This window comes from Neltuma alba, unplaced genomic scaffold, assembly GCF_004799145.2.
Source record: "Neltuma alba isolate B1F8T4 unplaced genomic scaffold, ASM479914v2 tig00010324_pilon, whole genome shotgun sequence".
In the NCBI taxonomy this organism is placed as follows: domain Eukaryota; kingdom Viridiplantae; phylum Streptophyta; class Magnoliopsida; order Fabales; family Fabaceae; genus Neltuma; species Neltuma alba.
Window position 1 is genome coordinate 850,873 of NW_021635235.1, and position 22,338 is coordinate 873,210.

At 32.8% G+C, this 22,338-nt stretch overlaps 1 protein-coding gene and 1 pseudogene across 2 annotated transcripts; both read right to left on the reverse strand.

The window, feature by feature from the left end:
* Positions 1 to 4,442: 4,442 nt before the first annotated feature.
* LOC114755719 (protein NRT1/ PTR FAMILY 5.10-like) lies at positions 4,443 to 17,021 on the reverse strand (annotated as a pseudogene).
* Positions 17,022 to 17,986: 965 nt separating this feature from the next.
* LOC114755700 (uncharacterized) lies at positions 17,987 to 19,628 on the reverse strand. 2 transcript variants are annotated; one of them, XR_003741344.1, is made up of 2 exons: positions 19,135 to 19,628; positions 17,987 to 18,449 (listed from the first exon to the last, which is right to left on the reverse strand). XR_003741344.1 is itself a non-coding variant. In XM_028944571.1 (2 exons), exons 1-2 carry the CDS (start codon positions 19,369 to 19,371, stop codon positions 18,037 to 18,039), a joined length of 615 nt encoding a protein of 204 aa, XP_028800404.1. In that variant the 5' UTR covers positions 19,372 to 19,628; the 3' UTR covers positions 17,987 to 18,036. The 2 variants fall into 2 exon arrangements, 1 of the variants encoding a protein (XP_028800404.1); XM_028944571.1 differs by having other exon boundaries at positions 19,170 to 19,628.
* Positions 19,629 to 22,338: the final 2,710 nt, after the last annotated feature.

The window sequence follows — 22,338 nt, forward strand, 5'->3', positions numbered from 1 at the left end:
ATAAATAGGAGAGTAAGGGTTGGAGGAAAACTCATGATTTTTTGGTGAAAAAGGAGGTAAGACAATTGATAAGTGGAGCATCAAGTATGGACTTCCATTCTTATCTATTGTGCTTAACTTGAATTTCATGATAAAGTGTTTTTGGGTGTCTTTTCTCTCTATTTTTAAAAACGCTTCTTTTTTTTTAAATCTGTATTATGTGAGGTTTTTATAACCTCTGCAAGTATCTAAATTCATTAGTAAACTGTGTGAGACTATGGGAGTCTCTGTAGAAATACCAATATGGTTGTGCAACAGTCTTTATGAAATAAAAAGAGAAAAAAATAATTTTAGCCCCATGTTTATAAATGAATAATGAAATAAAAAGTCTTTTTTAAATAGGCGTGTGTGTGTGTATAATCTCAAAATGTTTTTCAGAGCCGTGTGAGGTTTCTAGAACCTTCACAAGCTCAAAAGATTATTCTCCGGTGTGAGGTTATGGGAATCTCCATAGGGAGGGTAATCCAAAATTTCTTTCAAAAATATTTTCTAAATAAAAAGAAATTTTTTTCATATATTAAAAATTACAAACCCATAAAAAAAATCTTTTTAAATTAAATAAATATTTTCCAAAAAATACCAAGTGACATGCATTTTTACCCCTGAATTACGTGTGCTTTGATCTTTCTAAAGGATATGTAGGCCCTAGGTTTTTCATCCTAGGTCAAGTCTATCTTTTAAAAGAATTTATTTTTTCTTTTTGTAATTAAAAATTTTCCTTTGCTTCTATCTTTATTTTTTTAGAGTAATTAAAATATGATAAAATAGCCATATTAATTTTGAATAGTTGACTTAGGGTAACCGTTCTCTTGAATGAGTATTGTGGGGTGTCACACCTCTCTTTATAACCTATTATACGTCAATTGAAACCATTATAATGTGTTTTGTAGTGTTTCTAGATGAAAATTTTTAACTTTAAAATTTTCCTTTTCATTATGTTCGTACACTGTTCATCTGAAATTGGGCCAACTTTAAAAATTCATAACTAATTCTAGAAAAATTAAAACGAGGTGGTTTTAATTTTGACGCGAAGCTTGCTAAGATTTCTATAGAGAAAAAATATTCATTCGACTCGATTCCATTCATAACAGTATTAGAAAATTTGACAAAGTGCAATGTTCATATAGTCAATTTTCGAATTTTCAATGTTCTACCACTTGATTTAAAGCTAAAAATATAATCTATAAGTCTGTCAAATCTCAGGTCCAGACTCATAGAAATACTTATTATTTCATGTGTCCCAAGTTTGGCCCCTTTTTAGGGACATTTTATCCCCTAATTAAGTCTAACTTTATCTTTCCTTTACCTTTTATCCATCTTCAATTTTTTGGGACTTGTAATATACTTGTACATACATTCTAGAATACTTATACATATTTATACATGTTCGCACATGTTTATCTCCATAAAGGAGCTATTATCCAACAAATACAAAACATCCAAACATTACATAAACTAACATAATATCCATTAATAATGTTGCTAAGCCTTTACACCTTCATTCACTACTTCCTGGCCCTTGCCCTTGCTTGATCTTCCTCCTAGGGTTATTTTACACATAAGGGGAATCAGATTTCAAAGAAATCCCAGTAGCATAGAATCATAATTATCATACAAACATGCAAACATAATGTGACATGCTTTTGTGCACATAACTTTATGGTTCATGCATAGTGAAATGTCATGGAAAGTAAGCAGATTCATAGGTATTCACATAACATAATGCCAAGGCAAGCTCAACATGAACATTGTAATCATAATTCAGCAGCATAGCTTAGTCACATTATAGCATTCATAGCACATACACACATATACATAAATGTATGCAAGAAAGCACTTTAATCATAATTCAATGCTACCTTTTGTTACTTGTCCAATTTGATCACTTCAAGGGACAATGATCTTCCTTACTTTCTTCTCACAAAGCCTATTAAATCAAGCATAAAATAGGCCACATTACTAACTAAATAACTTATATACAATCCTTAAACTTTAACTTAACAAATTCCCTCCTTTTCCTTTGATTTTTAACAAAATGATTTCTTCTTTAGAACTAATTATCTCAGAACTCAATCCTACACAATTTTTTATGAGGAATACAATGATGCGATTAGATTTGTAAAATTCAAACTCCTCCCCCATGAGTAGTGACTGGCTGAATAGGGGTTATATATCTCCAAAAATTCCATTTTTAATTCCAATGATTTGAAACGCTTTCCAAGATCATATCCCTACACAAAAACATGTTTTAAAGCCATTAGAATCATAAAATTAAGCCAAAAAAATTTCCTTCAGCATGAATAGTAATTGGCCAAAAATGACATATAGGACCTTAGGTTGATTTTCTTTCAAAAATCAATCCATGCACTACTTAATCTTGCTTATTCCACTTGATTATTAAGGCTTCTATCCTTTCCTAAGCATCACACATCTCAACTAAAAATTTTAGAATTTTTCAGCATTTTCCCAAACAAAAATCCTTATTTAATCAATGTGAAACTTAGGGAGAATGATGCTTAGACATACCTTAATATTTTCTTAGTGTATGTTGGATGATTTCTTGCGTAAAGCATCTCAAGATTTTTGAACAAGGTGGTTGGATGAACAGTGACAGAGTCTCCCCTTATTTTCCTAATTTTCTAACATTTTTCATGTATTTTCTAAGGAGTATATATGGAAAATTCAAGTTTGCCCCTTCCCTCTTTAGTTGGCTGAAATTGGACACCTAATAAGGTGTATGTGACAGCCATCAAGTGTGAAAAATATTCAGATTTGAACAAGTGTCCCTTTACTGGATATTTCCAACCATTTATCCCTTATTTTCACTTTTTATTTAATAAAAATAGAGGAACCTGGAAGGTATACGAAATTGGGTTCTTATTGGGCTCAATTTGGGCCCCACAAATGGTTTAGGTTGGTCTAAAAAGATGGCCCACAAACTCAATCACTATCTTAAACCAATTTGGAATTTTATCGGTTACTATTTACTAGTAACCTTCTATAATTTTTTCAAACCTCCAAAAATTTATTTCTCTCCATGACATTTTGCCACCTCTAGGTATTTCTTTTGAATTTTCTCCGATTAGACCTTTATCGATATCATTGCAAGAAAATAAATCCCCTAAAATTAATTTCTGAACTTTCAAGGACCAAAACTAATTTTATAAATTCAAATAAATAGTTAGATGAATTTTCCATCAATCTACCAAATATATTGAGACCTTTAACTAAGTAAAATAATTATTTTCTTTCGATTTTCTAATATTTTCTCGAAAAACCGCTGTTTACGGGAAATTCCGTAATAAATCATTTTCACCGAAATTCTACTTTTTGGGCCTCAACCAAATTTTCAAAACCTTTACTCTACACTTTTCCCATTTTCCAGAGATTTTCTGGAATTTTTTTCAAATTTTCCTGTTTTGCCCTTCCTAGATCGATAGTTACAAAAATGCCAGCCCGGACCTTATCGGGGTTTCGCATCAAAAGTTGTTTTGTCTCCCTATTTAGTTCCTACCTTGACCCTCATCCTAATTTTTAATTCCCTATGTCCAGGTGAAATTTTTTGAGATGTGACATGGGATGCCTAACACCTTCTCCACACACAATCAACTCCTGAACCCTATTCGATTTTCATAAGCCACATTTTTTTAGGTTTCCAAAATTAACCTTTTAAAATTTTGGTGACGATTCCTCTTTCTTTCTTTTTTATGGGATAACCAGGATTCAGGCATGACACAAATCAACATCAATGATATTTGTTCTTTTTTCTTTTATTTCAAAGGAGATTTTCCCAAATAGTAAGAAAGAATTAAAAAGGATTTTTATCATTTTTATATATTTTCTATTTATGTGTTCATTATATTATGTGCGGGTTGGACAAAATGGAGTGTTCGCAACATATCATTGCTTGACAGTTTGCAACTGTCAAATATGGGGAAAAAATAACTATCAAATATCTACAGGCCATGGTTGTTCAGTCAACCAATATTGATTATTTAGTAAACATATCAATCAATGAAATGATACAAAAATACTCAAAGTTTTGAAACTGATGCAAAAATGTCATGGTCATTAAGTCAATCATAACATTGATCATTTATCAAACAGTCCCCATATGCACGTCATCTTCACTCCCAGTGGCCTTGTCAGCTACCGAACCTCAAGGGTGCCGGAGTTGTCATTCCCTCATCTGCCGCCTTATCCATTTTCCTTCCTTTGCTTTGGCTTCTTGCACTTCTGTGTGACTTCAAGTTTCCATCATGGGATATTCTGCTGCTAAACACACCCCGAAATTCAAACTAATAGGAAGGATCATCTTCCAATGGCACCATGAGAAATTCTACCATTTGGACCGCATCAAAATTTGCTTCCACGGAGAGAAGTTATAAAACTGCTCTCATCGATGTTTGAAACCTTCTTATATTACATCAACAGAATAAAAATATTTACAGAATTTTCTCAACATGAGGCGTTATTTTTCTCCAATAGCACTCTGTACACAATATATACTACACTTCTTGATAGATATGTGATAAAATGTGAAACATGTTATCACTGTATAATTCCTTTTTCATTATAAATATAAGATTTTGCGTTGAAGATGAATAAAATCATTCCCATCACACTAAGCCCAGCAAGTAACCAATAAAAGTAATCCATATGTGCTTGATTGAGATTGTCATCAAACCAGCCACTTTTTCCATCTTTCCTAGTTATTTCCTCTATCGTAGAGATCAAAAAGCTGCTTAAAAAGCTCCCCATGCCAATTACACTTAGGTAAAGGGCAAGACCCATGCTTCTTAGTTCATTTGGCATCTGATCATAGAAAAATTCTTGGAGACCAATCATGGTAAAAACCTCGGCAACCCCAAATAAGAAGTATTGGGGAATCAGCCACCACACGCTCATTGGTATAATTGCATTTGGTTTATCAACCAGGTCAAATCTAATAGCTGCTTCCAATCTTTTCATCTCTATAAGAGCTGCCATTACTACGGTAATTATAGACAGAAATATTCCAGTTCCAATCCTTTGTAGCATTGAGATTCCGGAGGGTTTCTTAGTGATGTCTCTTGCCATTGGTACAAATATTCGATCATAGGCGAAGCTGAAAATAACAATGGCCAAAGTGACAAGGGATTGTAAAGAAGCAGCAGGTATAACAAAACCTGGAAAGATGGTTCAATCCATATTAACCCCTTGTTTAGTGAAGAAAGTTCGAACTTGAGCATAAATAATACCAAACACCAAACTTGAAGCCCAAATAGGAAGAAGTCTAAGTACAACTCTTGTTTCTTCCACTTCACTAACGCTACATGCATCCTCTTCTTTAGATCCTTTGGGTGTAAACAGTGCTTTATCCAAGAACCTGCCATTATTAACAATGAAAAACTACTTAGTTAAATATGCCACAATCAATTGATACTGTAATTTTGCATGAATCTTTAAAGACTTAAGGTGCAAATTTATCCTAAAATTTTTCGCTCAAGAAAAGTATTAATATTGCCTGAAAGTTTTTTGGGGTTCAATGTCACTATAGGAATTTCAAAACATAATAATATTGTCTCACTCTAGTTTAAAAAAACTAATATTGACTGTTAAATCTTACCATTAACTTTTAATATTTTTAATAGTAAGGGGCAATATTTTTCTATTTTAAAACTTCCGAGGCAACATTCAACCCAAAAGAACTTCCAAGGTGCCATTACTGTCAAGTAAAAACTTTCAGAGTAAATTTATATCTTAACACATCTTTAAATGCCTTACTTGAATTGTTTGGAACATTGATGAGTGATGATGTCACAAGTTTCGTCGTCTTTGATCACAACGCCTGATAAGGTAACGGGTCGATTTCTTATAGCTGTAGCAAAAACTCGACCAATTCTAACAAAGGGACTCTTCTTATTCCCTTCATTTTGAAATCTGTAGGACTTAGTTCCAAACAAGAAAACAACCAAAGCAATGAGCATTACAACACAAGGGATTCCAAATCCAAGAAGCCAACCATGGTTTTCTTGTATGTAGTTCAAGAAAGAGAGAGTGAGCAAGCAGCCCGCAGACATTGTAAAATACCACCAATTGAAGAATGAGCTTCTGGCTTTGCTTTCTTTTGGATGATGATTATCAAATTGATCAGCTCCAAAAGCTTGAAGACAAGGCTTATGACCTCCTTGTCCAATGGCCACCAGGTAAAGTGAGAAGAATAATAATATCACTTGCAACTTATCTGGAGAACATGATGCCAACTTAGTTGCAAATTGCAACGTAGAAGTAGTACATGAAGGAAGCATGGTTGACAGCGTCAACATGCCTAGTCCCTGAAATTTAAAATATGCTAAAGTTAAGGGTAAGTAGCTATTAACACATACTAATACAAATCGATAAGCAAATATTGATTATGATATCATACCATGTACTATATACCATATGTTGTTAAAGAACTAACATTTACCATTAAAATAGTGATATTGACCGTTAATCATTTTAAGTAGGGGGCAAAATTGTTATGATTTTAAACTTCAATATAATATTGAATCCAAAAAAATTTTAAATACCCAGCGTTCCTAAATAAAAACTTGTTAGATAAATTTGCACTTTAACGCTTTCTTAATTAATATAGTATATTTTGTCTAAAGTATTAATTTTTTTTTTTTACTTACAATTTCTAACTAACTATAAACTGTACTAACTAATTAAACAAACTCCTCAAAGAAATAACCTTCATTGAGGGAAAATTTTTTATTTCACAAGAGATAACTAATTTTAGCTAACTTTATTCATTTACATAAAGTTGTTATTAGGTACTGTGAAAAAAAGACCAAAGGGAGTATAAGATAAGATCATTTTATGATTAGCAAGTAGAAATAAACTGGCTTTCCAATTATGTATGTATGTATGTATGCATGTAATAGATTACACCAAATAAACTGGCTTATAAGACCCAGGTCAACTAGTATAAGATAAGATTCCTTCGATAAATCTGAAGATATCTTCAAGTAACCTCAAGTTACACCAAGTTTTTTTTTTTTTGGACCAAATAGTTACGCCAAGTTAGAGTGGTCAACTAGAATCATCAACTCGGAGTTATGTTCTCTTGAGTATCAAAACTCTATATCAGATTTACTGAACCAACTGCACATGCTCCGTACTTATTCAAATCCTTTGAAACTTCACTATACTACAAAAAATCAACACTGACCAAACAGGTCACCACTGAAAGTATGCCCAACAGGGAACTTTTTTTTGTTGCCACTAAAAGTTGTTGCTAAATGTCTCTTTTAGGACAAAAAAAAAGTTAATGCTGAAAGTATGCTGATAAAGCCCAATTTTTATATATTTTATCCCACGATAATTTAGGATTTAAATGATAATTTTGAGCTTAAATGAACTTTTTATGCATTATCGGATTAATTGGTTGATTTTTGGATTTTGCATAAAAATTGAGATTTTGGATTAAAAATATAAATATTTTGTGATTTCTTATTTTTGACTTGGAATTAATTTTTCTTATTTCTTTGAAAACAAGTCTCATATTTTTAGAAAGATTATTTTTAGAAAGTTTTGCACTTTCTTGCCTAATTTTTGTGCAGATTTAATATTTAATTTTTGATTATATTTGGATATAATCTACATTAATGGATGCACTTAAATTCTTGTAGGTCAAGAAAGGGGCACATCGGGAATCCAATGGTGCAAGATTATTTCTTAGAATCTAAGAACATGAAGGAATTGAAAGACGATGCGCAGCAGAAACTAAATTTTAAAACTTTCAATCCCTTGCCCGGATCTACCGATCGTGTTTAAGTCAAGTAGTAAGAAGCATTACCTTCGGTGTTCGATTTCTTGGTGGCTCAGTGATTCCGCCGTTCAGGATGCCTCTGCTCGCCTCCTTTGTCGTTCGAAGTCGACAACTCCGGTTGGCTTCCTCTACCGGTATCCACATGAATAGCCCTCAATCTCGAACGACGTGCTAGCGTCTTTGTCCGTCTAGGGTTTTCAAAATCCGTCCTCCCTTCTCTCTTTTGGCCGTCTCTTATCTGCAAGTGCTTTCACTCTCACTCTTAAAACCCTAGCTCCTCATATCAAATATATAGGATGCTATAGATTTTATGAATGATATTTAATTTCAAAATTAATCCTAAATTAATTCCGAAATTAATACAATATCAAATATTGCCTAATCAGATAAGAGAACAATTAAATAAATATGGTTTATATTAAATCCGTCTCACAGATTTAATTCACTTATTTATTTAATTCAAAATAAAGATATGACGGAATTAATTTATATAGATTTAATTTATCCTTATAAATTAAATCTAACAATTAATATCTCTTATATTTATATAATATGTATATATATACGAATTTATATATATATACACGTCCACCCTATATTATTCATTGAATCTGGACATATCTTAGATTCAATGAATCTGGACATCATAACTCATATGGGGCTATTTTGTGTGCGACCCTGTAGGCCCATATGAAGTTGGCAGTGGGCCATTAACTATAATGACTCACAAGTCGTAAGCGGTCTCTAGCAAGACATCACGACTACCCAAATCATATGAGGATCGTTGAATGATGTAACCTTTCATACAACCATGTCGCGTCCCTTTTGTCACACGACATTTTGGTCATGGATGAGGCATGGAGAACGTCATCCTCCTATTCATGACCGTTACTTTCTCGATCCCTGAGTAGTCTGAGTATAGAAACGGAACTATCTTTCCATTATAGTATGGCCATACATTTCCCAGACTCACTCATCGAGGGGCCCAGTAATATCTCTCTACGAATGTGAGGGACAAATTCCATCTTGACCATTCACATTCCTCCGCATGAAAAACCACTAAGCCTGAACATAGTCTTTATGATTACTCGGTTAAAAGTGACTTTTGACTAGGTCAAAGCTAAGTGTTTCTCATGTAGGAATCCATGATGATCTCAGGTCAAAGGGCACAGTGACATGGTTTATATATGAGAGAAGCTTATGACTTAACCCATGCAGCTCTCTCATAGCGGGTCGGTCCAACACCTTGTACTCTTACATGTGCCTATGACTTTAATTTATATCTCTATATATCTTTAAAGTCATACTGGTCTTATTTCATCTCTGCTCCCACATAGATGACCGACCAGGGACATTTAGGATAACCATGAGTTATCTAAGGATAGTCATCACAGTAAACATGCAAATAATATGATAACGTAATTAATAAATTCATAAATCAACAATGTTCATAGCAAAATGATTGGCCCCTAGGGCACAATTTCCAACAGAACAATCCAATGGCTAATATCAAGTGGATCAATTAATTACTAATGAGCTTGAGCTTTGGATCCACAAAAATTTCCTTTTCCCTTGTTATACTATTTTCCTTATTTTTGGAGGAGGGAAGCACGCCTAAATATCATACTTTTCCATCTCCATAGGGACGCTCACTCTCTCACCATAGACGCAATCAAGAAAAGCTCTCTCTCAACAGTTTTCATCTTCAACGCCTACTCCATTGTCCGCTCATCAAATATCCATTATTCCCATCCCTCCAATCACGCCAATTGTTCTCAATCATCCACACCTCATCATCCATGGCTATGTTGTCTAACAACTTTGGAGGAGGAGATATGTTGATGGAAGCTTAAGCTTGTTAGGGAGGCAACTTGGGAGGAGCATGAAGGAGACTAGAGCCTTGGACTAGCACTTGAAGACCACAAGGGAGTGATGTTCCATTCATCTTTTTAATTCAAGGACTTGAGATTATTTAGTTTTAAATGATTTTAAGTTGTATTTTTGTTGAGACAATTTAGTTCTAGATTGTCATCTTTATTCTTGGATTGGATTGATATTTGGATCTTATTTGCGCCGAAACACTTGTTGGAATTTGTGTTTAGAACCTTTGCATTGTTAATTGAATTTATAATTGAGTTTTCATTATGAGTTTAATTATCAATGTGGTTTGAATTGCAAAATTTTGGTTCTTCTGCCTCTTAATTGTTTGATTAAGTTGGTTAATTGTCTAATTGTTTAATTGGATAATTTCAAACATAATTTTCAAAATTAATTGAGTTATTTTTCATTGGTTTTAATAAGCTTAATTAACCAACCTTACACTGTTATGAGTTCTCTAATAGTTTAAGGGTTTTTGAAATTGAGGGTTCCCTTTATTTCAAGTAGGTAATTAAGTTTATTAATTCCACTCTCTTATCACTTCCCTTTGGTCTAATTAATTGATTAAGGTTATGAAGGTTAAATCCATGCAAATCCTAAGTTGTCCCCTTTACCGTACCTGAAGAGAAATTTCTGAATTTTTACTTGCTAATTCTCTTTACTTTCTGATTAATTTTCTTTATTCATTATTTTTATTTTACTTCAAAAAAAACCCCCAAAAATTGCATTGCATTCATTTAGTTTAATTTAATTTTCATACATATTTTAGAACATTTGCATCTTGCATTTAGAGTTAAAATTTTGCATTTTAGTTTAGGTCCAATTTATTGCAGTTTTTATCATCTAAATTTTCACCTAAAGAAACCCACAACTTGCTCCTTGGAAGTAGTGACTTAGGTCGATCCTAAACTACAAATTAATTATGACCTAGTTTAATTGAGTGCTTTGACGACAAGAGGCATCATCAATTTTGGCGGTGATGATAAAAAAAAAAGTCATCGCTAAATGTCTCACATTCAGCACTAACTTTGTCTGTCATCAATGAAAGTCTTCAAATGGGTATATATTTAGCGGTGACATTCTAGAGTCATCGGTGAAGATCTCACTTTCAATGGTGACTAGTGGTGTACATTCAACCATAGCTATTGAGCAATGACTTTCTATAGTCGCTGCTGAAGTTTTCACTTTCAATGGCAACTATAACAAATCGATGCTAAAGGATAGAAGTCATCACTGAAAGGATAATTTAATAATATTATTTTATTTTGTAATAATAATTAGTATATTCAATCCAACTTATTGGCATGAAGATTGAACACAAAAAGATGTGATTACAAGTTCAAATCTTGAAAATGACCCATTTAAGATAAAAAATTTTGGATGATGATGCAGTGTATGGTGGTGACATAGTATGAGAGTGGTGGTGTGTCAAAAATGTGGTGGTCGGCTGATGATGAGACCTCCCCCCGGGCATCACTTTTAGTGGCAACTTCTTTGTGGCTGCTAAAAGACACTTTTGGTGGCAACAAATTGTCATTGCTAAAAGGCACTTTTGGCAGTGACTTCTTCATTGCCGCCAAAAGACCCTTTTTTTTTGGTAGCACTCTAAATGCTTAATCTCTTATTATTTTCCAAGAAAACAAGTCTGCATTGTAGGAAAGCAATGGATCTCAACATTCGAGTAATGTCTTTTACGACCAAATCATTGAGTCAAAAATATAATTGAGCTTCATTCATCTATAAATACAACTGTATTCAAGATGGAGAAGCAACTTTCTGAGTGACCAAGCTTGCTGATACTCTATTACTGCTATTCCGTATTTAATCTTTCGAGCAACCACGCTCTGTACTTCGGTGATAAAGAAAAGGGGATCATGGACAAAAATGTTGATATTCGATTAAGAGTGCAGCACATTTTACAGATCTTGAGAAAAATGTTTAAAATACTGAACAATAATAGACATGTATATCTTAAAAAAAATTATTTAAAACTATTTTTTCAAAAAAGTTCTCATAGGAAGTGAAATTGAATTCTAAATTTCACAAAATTAATTGTAAATTATTGGATTAATATCATATTTATAAAATGGGTACCGTTATAATTTAAAATTTTTCTTTCAAAATTTATAACTCAATTGTTCAGTATTTACATCTCATCATTTTCTAGTATTGATATAAGTTTTCTAAGCTACCATATAATTACGAACATTTTTGTTTATAAGTTTTTGTTTTTCTTATGTTTCAAGTTAAGAACCTTAGCCCTTATGTTTTATTTTGCTAATTCAAGAAACTTGTCTGTCATTAACTTCGTTACCAGGTACCTATCTATCATTTTTCCCATTATTTGAATGAAACAAAGATTTATTGAACCTTTAAGAATTAGACATCTTGAGGTATCGGGAGACTATTCAATATTAAGTGTGATTTTTCCATTTTCCAAAGATGGCATATAATTTTTGTAGTCACTGGAGTGATAGAAAATTAATTTTTAATATTGGCTCACGCATATGCTTCCTTGCAAATAATTTTCAAACATTTGTTGGCGTCATTAGCTAATTGATTAGTTATCGCAGTTTACTGATATTTTGTCATTTCTGTAATATTTATATTATTTTTATATAATTAACTATTAACTATTAAGAACATACGTTTTTGTCTTTAATATTTGTTGCATATGACGGAGATAATGATGGGGAATGGATTTAAATATTGATAATGAAGATTTATCAAATACTAAATTGTGCATCAATTTAAAATTTATTTTAATTGCTGATTTGGTAAAATGAGTTTTTTATTTTATGGTAAGCATGGATATCCTCCTATTAGAAGCAATCTTATTCAAGGTATTATGTGACATTAAATATGCAAATCTCTTCAACGAGAACTCAAACGTGGTAAACTGATCTTTTACTAGACTCAACTCTCATTAGTAAATGAGTTTTTTAATTTAATTATGATTTCATTTGAGGAATTGACATGGGATAAAGAATATATTTTAACAAACTTTTATCTATTAATTTTTAAAATACATGCTCAATGGCACCCATACATTTCACGCTCTATTTGAAATTTAGGACTTGTATTAGGAATTTTGTTGGATCAAGTAAAAATGATACAAACTATTTTTAAGAAAGGTAAAATATTTGAATTTCAGTGAATAGAAAAAAAATTACACTTAAACAATTGATATTAGATATTAGATAATTGGATTAAAAATAGTAGGACTTATAACTAGAGATTTGATTTCCTTTAACCTTGGAAAATATGCATTCTCTTTAATATATGTTTTCGTTAAATTTAATTCATAATTATTTTTCTTGAACATATTCAAAACTAAAAATTGACTTTTTATTTTTAATAATGTGTTCAGAAAATGAAACATATATATTTACAATTTGATTTAATTTCATTTGAAAACGATAAGCTAGACAAGGATGTACGTTTTAAACATGAAAAAAAAAATTATATTGTTGATAAGATTGAAAATGAAATATTTATAGTTTATCCAAAATTCACAAGAATATGCTAACTTATCCAAATACATGCTACTTTTGACCTTTTCAAGTTACGACAATTATGAAAAGAAGAAGAAAACGGCTCATGAAATTTAAATAGAGAAAAAGAAAACTGTGACAATGAAAAAGATAAAAATATCCATATTTATTGTTAGTTGCCAAAGGGGCATACAAAATTTGCGGAATGCCTTTTTTTTTTTTTTGGTTATCATACTTTAAATTCAAATATTATAAAGGACAATTAATACTAACGTCAAGTTCCTTGCATTCTTTTCATTGTTTCAAATTCTCCAGTGTTGCATACAGTTCAAGAAAATTTGCATTTGCTCAAATTTAGGTTTTTTAGACAATAAAATTTTCAAATAGTTTATCACCAATTTTCCTAAAAAATTTTGAAAAATAACAGAAAAATGATTGTTGAATTTGAAAATTCCCAAACAATTACCCAAATAAGAGAAATTCCCCTTTAGACACACATGACCAAATAGGGATTTTATAATTTGATAGAATGATCATATTGTCCTTGTGATCTTTTTTAAATTGATCTTAAGTTCCCCTCATCGGCTGGCCATGAGAGCCCTGACTTCAGCGACCCATGCCATAGTTTAGGTTGGCCACCATTCACCAAAGCTCTGGTGTTATAAGAGTTGCTAATATTATTACATGACTTGTTAACGGCATTATTAAAGTTGTAAAAATACCACTTTTTGAATTTTTTGAAAAATCTATAATTAACGGCAACGCTGAACTTGTTAATAGCATTAAAAAACTTATTAACTGGGTTATAGGACTTGAAAATTTTTCTATTTATTATGTCATGACTAATCTCTCAAAGTGTAAAAAGCTCTCAGATCATATGATTAATGCAATCATGAGAATTGTTAATGCGTTAATGAAATTGTTAATATCGTTATAATAGTGAGATTTTTAAATTGAGATTTTTTCAACATTGGTAATGTGATTAACAGCTCTTATCATGATATTTATAACTCCATAAATGCCATTAATCACATGTTTTTTCAGATTTTTTTAAACTAAGATTTTTTTTTTAACATTCATACATGATTAACAACTCTCATTATGCCAACCATATGAACTGAGAGCTATTTACTCATTTAGAGATTAGTCATATTATAATAAATGGGAAAATTTTCAAGTCTTGTAACACAGTTAACAAGTTTTTTAATATTATTAAACAGTTCAGTATCACTATTAGCAATAGGCTTTTCAAGATAAAGTCATATAACAATATTAATAACTCTTATGATGCAGGAGTTCCAATGACTAGCGGCCCACCTAAACTCTGGCATAACCACCGGTGCTATAGCTCTGGTGGCTAGCAAAAGAGGACTCAAGATTGTTTTTTGAAAAAAAAAAAAAAACATTAGAGTAATATGGTCATTCTATCAAATTATGAAATTCCCATTTGATAACATATATCTAAATAGAAATTTCTTTTATTCAAGTGACTATTTGGGGATTTTCAAATTCAACAATAATTTTTCTGTCATTTTCCCTAAAAATTTTCATAAATGATATTGAATTTTTCAATCTGCCCCCATAATGTAATTTAAATAGATCAGATAGGTGCCAACAAATATTAAATTAAAAACTAATAAATACAGTAAAAAATGTTAAATTTAAAGTCAAAATAAAATAAAACGTAGGTTAAAAATATTACTGATAAATATTTATGCTAAGCAAGCACATTTTAGTTAAGAAAAAGACAGACCAAGTTAAGTGACTGTGGATTAAAAGTTTTTATTTTGGGCCAGAGACTGGATTAAAAGTTAGGTGGATATAAAATTTTAAGAACATGGGGAATGCCTCCACGGTAGGACAGAGATAAGGAATTAAGGTAAAATTCCAGAAAGATCAGGTATGAAAAAAAAAATCAAGTGAGATCAAAACTTTTTAATCTAAATAATTCAATTAAATTTTATAAATATTTATTAATAATCATATATATATATAGAGAGAGAACAAAGTTTACACAAAAAATGAAAATAATCATCATATGTCGCACTATAAATAAAATATCGAGTCTAGAGGATAGGTGCAATCTTCACACTGGAGTCAGTATTGCTGTAATTTTTTCATTCGTTCCACATGTTTAAGACATTTTATTAAATCGTGTGCAGCTCTAATTTTATTCCTTAAATATTCTTAAGATGAGCAATTGAGCACGAAATGCTTATCTTAATATGGGCTATTCATATTAATTTTGAACGGTCAAAGTTCAATTTAAATTTATTCATGTTTTAAACAAAATTTTAAATATTAAATTTGAAATAAAAATAATTTTATAATTGGCATGTTTTTAAAATAATAAATTTAGTTCTGTAAAATTTGTATCGTCTAAACCCTAAATTTCATCACGGAGCGGTATTTGACGAAACCGAAATGAATTTTAGTGCTTGAGATTTGTACGATTCATTGAAATATAATTTCAATGGTCTGTGCCTAAAATTTTCAAATAAAAATCATTTTTCAAAAATCTGATAATTAAGAAATTATTTTTTTAAATAAAATATTGGATGGATATCATTCGAGTCAATCTCTAATCCTTAATATAAGAGTTAGCTACTAATTTGAGTATATTAAAAAAATTAGTTAAATTAATTATTTGTAATTAAATATGTGTTGTTTTTTCTAAAATATCCTTTGTTAATCATATGTATTAGCTAGAACTACCATTTAATGAAATTTTTATATATGCAACTACTATAAGAACAACTTTAAAAAAAATAAATATAAGAGATAAGGTGAATTATGGTTTTATATTTAGAAAGTAAATGTCAAACTAATTTTTATATTAAGAAACAGAGATAATACAAAATCGCTCATCAATCTCCTCTCGTTGCCTAACTAGGGCTGATCAAGAACCTAAAAATTGGCTGTTTGCATGTTATTGTGTTATGAGCCTTAAATTGGAAAATCTTATAAGTGTTGTAAAGTTTATAAGTTTAAGAGACTCTCTCTCCTAATATGCTAGTCTTTTGAAATAGACTCTTCCTTTGGGCTTATGTTCATCGCATTGGGGTATTTTTATTTTAGATTTTACAAACATCAAGATAATTTTAAAAAAAAAAAAAGATAAAAGCAAAAATAAATTTCAATTTCAACGATTCAAATTATATAGCAAAGCCCAAAGTAGGATTCAAAAACAAAAAAAGGAAAGTGAGAGAATGAACTGACCAAGATGTAGACAACAGAAGCTCCAATGATAGTGAGATAGCGTCCAACGTAGGAATCAGCAATGAAAGCACCCGACAGAGGAAGCAACGACGCCGTTCCTTGCCATATATTCACATTCTTCGCAGCTGTGGCAGTGGACTGTTGAAGCGGCCCCGTCAAGAACGTGATGAGGTTGGACCCTACACCGTAGTACGCAATCCTCTCTCCCATTTCCATACCTTCAATAATACACACAACAAATTAAATCAATCACTTAAACAGAGAAAAGGAGATATAAAGATCGAGTGCGAGAATACCTATTATGAACCACGCTGATCTCCAATAGCCAGACTTGGATCTGACCGCCGGCCGGCCTTTGTAGTCCACAGCGCCGTTCACCGTATCGTGGTGCAGAAGAGGAATTCCAAGTACAGAATCCTGCGAAACGACGTCGGATCCCAGGGCGACTGCCATTTCTAAGTTCCAGGTTTATGGAGGAACTATAAATGAAGGGGGGGTGAGGATGAGAGGAGGAACTAATGTATTACTAATGGAATCATTCCGTGGTGATACACAGAAAAGGAAGGAAAGTCCATCGCTTGCTTTTCCAAGGCCAAATGCAGAGAAGTCCATTTTGTTGAAATTTGGTGTTGCGTAAGTGACTTTTCTATCCCTAAAATAATCATTCAATTTTATAAAACGATACAAAATTATCTATCCATCATTCATCTTCAACCGAATAAAATAGATGAGTTGATTCCAAATTTCCGATATGGAGTATATAACTTAAACATATTTCATTGTATTATTTTTTTAATAAGAAACTGTCAGACACTAAATACATATTCTAGTGAGAATTTAAATATTGGTTCGTCATATTTTGAACAAAAAATTAACTTTTTTTGCTAAATCAAACTCTCTTAGTATTTCACAGTATGATTTATGCTTAACATTGATGGATAGGTTGAAGCAGGAAAGGCCCCACCACCCTCTCTTTTCTGTCAACCTAGGATTCTCCAAAATATTACAAGAGGATTAATTATACACACACTTTTTTAGTTCTAAATATAAGATTAGTGTAAACTGCATTACACCAAAGGGGTATTATAGACCAATAGACATCTAATATGGAGAAATAGAAAACCAAGTCAACAATAATTGACTGGTAGACCCTTCTATATATAGAGTAATCCAGGTTCAATGAAACATAATGATAAATACATGCGGGCCAAGGCCTAATACACGTATAGGCCCAATATGTCTAACACCCCCCTTTCAAGTTGGGGGTCAAATACATTTATGGTGTCCAACTTGCGCAACAATCTTTTATGATCTTCCCTACCAAGGGGTTTCGTAAATACATCTGCTAATTGCTCTTTAGAAGAGACATGACACAGATCAATAACACCTTGATGCAGCATTTTCCTAACAAAATGACAATCTATCTTGATGTGTTTAGTCCTCTCATGAAACACCGGGTTACTTGCAATATGTCTTGCTGCCTTGCTGTCGTAGAAGACTTTGACTAGTCCTGGATCTCCCATGTTCAAGTCTTTAAGCATTTTGGCTACCCAAACTAGTTTAGATGTTGCTGCACTCAGCACCCTGTATTCTACCTCAACGGATGACTTAGAGATTGTTTGCTATTTCTTTGATTTCCAACAAATCAATTATCCTCCACATTTGATTGCATACCTCGTCACTAATCATCTTGTGTCTTGGCAGCCGGCCCACTTTTGAATCAACGTAGCATTTCAGCTTGCTTGACTTTGTTGCATCCAAGAAAATGCCTAGGCCATGATTCCCTTTGAGATACCTTACGACCTGGACTACTGCTGCCATATAGGACTTTCTGGGTGCACTCATAAATTGACATAAGACTTGTACAGCAAAATTAATGTCAGGCCTGATGGTAGTTAGATAACATAACCTACTTACAAGTCTTTGATATGCAGCTGGTTCATGCATAAGAGGATCCTGTTGAGCAAATATCTTTTGCTTCTGCCACTTCTTTCTTTTCTTTGATTCATCTCCACCTATTCCTGCAAGAGTCACCTTAACATTGTTTTCCATAGGCACCTTCAAGGGTTTTGAACCACTCAAGCCTATATCAGATATAAGATCTAAGGTATACTTTCTTTAATTAAGAACAATCCCTTTCTTTGACCTTGCTAATTCTAGCCCTAAAAAATATTTTAGTTCCCCTAAATCCTTGATTTTGAATCTGTGATGCAAATGTTTTTTAAGTTCAATGATTCTTTGAATATTATTTCTAGTGATGACCAAATAATCTACATAGGCTAAAACAAGGGTGATCTCATTTGAATTTTATTTTATAAATAAGGAGTAGTCATATTTACTTTGCCTAAACCCCCCTTCAACAAGAGCATCTGTAAGCTTGACATTCCATTGCCAAGAGGCTTGTTTAAGACCATATAAGGATTTGTCCAGTTTATAAACCTTATCCTTTCCAAAGCAGTCAAATCCTTGTGGGATTTTCATATATACATCCTCCTCCAAATTCCCTTGTAGAAATGCATTGTTGACATCCATTTGAAAGAGATGCCAACTACGCATTACTGCAAGTGTGAGGATGGTTCTTACTGTTACCATTTTTACACCTGGAGAAAAAGTTTTAAGATAATCTACCCTTTCTTGTTGACTGTATTCCTTAGCTACTAGCCTAGCCTTGTATCTATCAACTTTACTATTAGAATAATATTTTACCTTAAACACCCATTTGCACCCAATAGCATGCTTACCCTTGGGAAGATCAACAACTTCCCATGCATGATTTTGTTCCAAGGCCCTCACTTCTTCTCTGCTAGCATCCATCCAATTCGGGTTCTTTGCTGCCTCTTGGAAGCTACAAGGCTTAGCAGTGGCATCGGTAGATAACAAATAATTTTTATAGTCATTAGAAACATTAGCATAAGTCATATACTCATAGACTGGATACTGCATTTTACCTTAAATGTTACATTCAGATATGTTGTAGTCATACAAATATAATCATTCAATCATGTGGGGGCTCTTTTGTCACCTGTGGGTTTATGTGATTCAGAGGTATGACGTCCCATATATATGGGTTTTTCATTTCCAGGATTGTCACCATCTACCAAATTGATCATTCATATGATTTGGTTCAGAACTAGATTGGTGTGACTGATGATGGTAATCATATGAAAAGAGGTCTAATTTAGGGAGGACTACCCCCTAGTGGTCAGTAGGCATGGAATCTTTAAAAGGAAATTGAGTTTCATGAAAAGTGACATGCCTACTAACCATCATAGCCTTAGTAGTGAGGTTATAGAGAAGAAAACCCTTTTGATTTGGAGGATAACCCATAAAGACATAAGGTTCAGATCTAGGCTAGAATTTATCATGAGAATTTTGGACAATGACAAAAGCCAGGCAACCAAAAACTTTAAGATGTTGTAAATCAGGTTGGTTGTGATATAATAGTTCATAAGGAGTGCGATGTTTCAAAATCTTGGAGGGAGTTCTATTAATTAAGAAAGCAGCAGTTTTTATACATTCCCCCCAAAATTTAATAGGAACTCCAGAATGAAGCACAAGACATCTACCAACATTCAATAGGTGCATATGCTTTCTTTCCACCACACCATTTTGTTGTGGTGTGTAGGGGCAAGTAGTCTCATGAAGAATGCCTTTGTTATTCAAATAAGTTTTAAGTTGATTGTTGACAAACTCAAGCCCATTATCACTTCGAATTTTCTTAACAGTAGCAGAGAATTGAGTGTGAACATAAGTAATAAAATCTTGCAAGCATTGAATACTATCATTTTTATTCAACATTGAGAATATCCAAGTACATTTAGAGAAATCATCGACAATAGTAAGAAAATATCGATGGCATTTATAAGTGGGTTCTTTATAAGGTCCCCAAGTATCAATATGAAGTAATTCAAAACAGTAAGAAGTACTAGACACACTACAAGAGAAGGGCAAATGAGTCTATTTGGCTTGAGAGCAAACTACACAGCCATCTTTAAAATCAAGGTGGATACCATCTTTAATAGCCTCTAAGTGCCTAAGAACATCTAAAGGAGCATGCCCAAATCGATTATGCCATAGATCAGAAAGACGACTGCTATGTTCATTATATGTATCATTCATAACAGCATCCAACTTAATTGCTTTTCCAATTAGGTACAACCTATCACAGAGTCTACCAATCACATGGGATTTCCCAGTCAAGATCTCCTGTAAAGTGCAGGAGTTTGGGTAAAAAGAAATAATGCATTTAACTTCTCTAGTCATCTAGAAATAGAAATCACATTGTAGCAGCATTCTGGAGCATAATAAAAATCATGCAGGATGATAGAATCAAACAGCTTAACAGTCCCTATACGGGTGACAGCTATTGGGGCATAATAAACATCATGCAGGATGATAGAATTGAACAGCTTAATAGTCCCTATATGAGTGATTTATCTCCATGAGGCATTTTTATTTTCCTAGGTGGTCTAACATAAATACTAACAGTATCAAGCATAGTCAAACTACTAACATGACAGGAAGCTCCAGAATCTAATATCCAATGATTTCTACTTAAAGAAACTGGAATAGCATTTAGCAAACCAGAGATATGTTCTTCAAGTAGTGGTGCAATACCGACTGCCACCTCCTCTGAATCCTTTTGCAAGAGTTTCAAAATTTGATTATATCGGTGTTGTGTAAGGACAAGATGAGAGCTTGGTATGGGTTAGTCACCGGTTGTTTGGTTGACTTGATGGTCTAAATCCTTTCTGCCTTCGAAGTTAGAAGGGTAACCAATAAGCTGATAACAATTATCCTGTTTATGTCCCTTCTTATGGTAATGAGAACACTCTTCTCCTTGAGAGCAACCTCTGCCTCTTCCGCGAGCTTGATGTCCCTCCCTTATTGCCATAGTGGCCCCATCCAGAGGATTCTGAGAAGAAATTGCATGTTGGTCTTCATCTTGGATAATCATGGAGTATGCTTGGTTTACTATTGGCAATGGCGACATAAGGAGAATCTAAGAGCGAACTTGTTGATATGAATCGTTGAGGGCTTGAGGCCCATGAGAAATTGGAATAATCATTGTTGTTGAACAATTTTAACAAAGGCCTAAGTGGTGTACTTGCATGATGGTAGAGGAATGATAAGAGAATATTCATCCCATAGTTCCTTAAGCTTAGTGAAATATGCTGCAACACTGAGAGTTCTTTGTTGGATGGTGGATATGGCTCTGTGTAAAGAATAGATTTTAGCCCCATCTATTCTCTGAAAACGTTCCTCTAAATCCTTCTAAACGAGATGTGCTATGTTAGAAAACACAATCCCATTAGCTATTGCTTTATCCACTGAATTGATTGTCCATGATAATACCACTGCGTTACATCTATCCCATTGATCACTCAACTTAGGCTCCTTAGTGCGACTATAAGTTCCGTCAATAAAACCTACTTTGTTCTTTCCTTTGAGGGCAAGGCGCATAGCACAGCTCCAAACAACATAATTGTTTGATCTAGTTAAGATTTGAGGGACAAGAGTCACCACTTGGGTGTGAGGAGGGTGAAGATACAATGGATGGCTCACATCTATTACTGATTTTGTGGTCAACATTGAGAGGGAAATTGTGCACAAAGAGAATTTGGAGAGAGAGGAGAGAAAATCTTAAAGAAAGGAGACAAATTTTAACCAAGAACCTAAAAAAAGGGATGCAATTTGAAGATTTCTTGTCTCAAGATTGCGATGAATGTTGAGAAATCACTCATTGAAGCATCTACATATAGCGAACATTAGCAAACAAAAAGAAAAGAAAAAGAAAAAGAAAAAGACGAACTGAACACGATCTATTTCTAGCTACTCGTGCACAACCTCAACTTCAAAATCTTATCAAATGTAAAACCCTTAACCTTAAAACATTATAACTCGTCATAA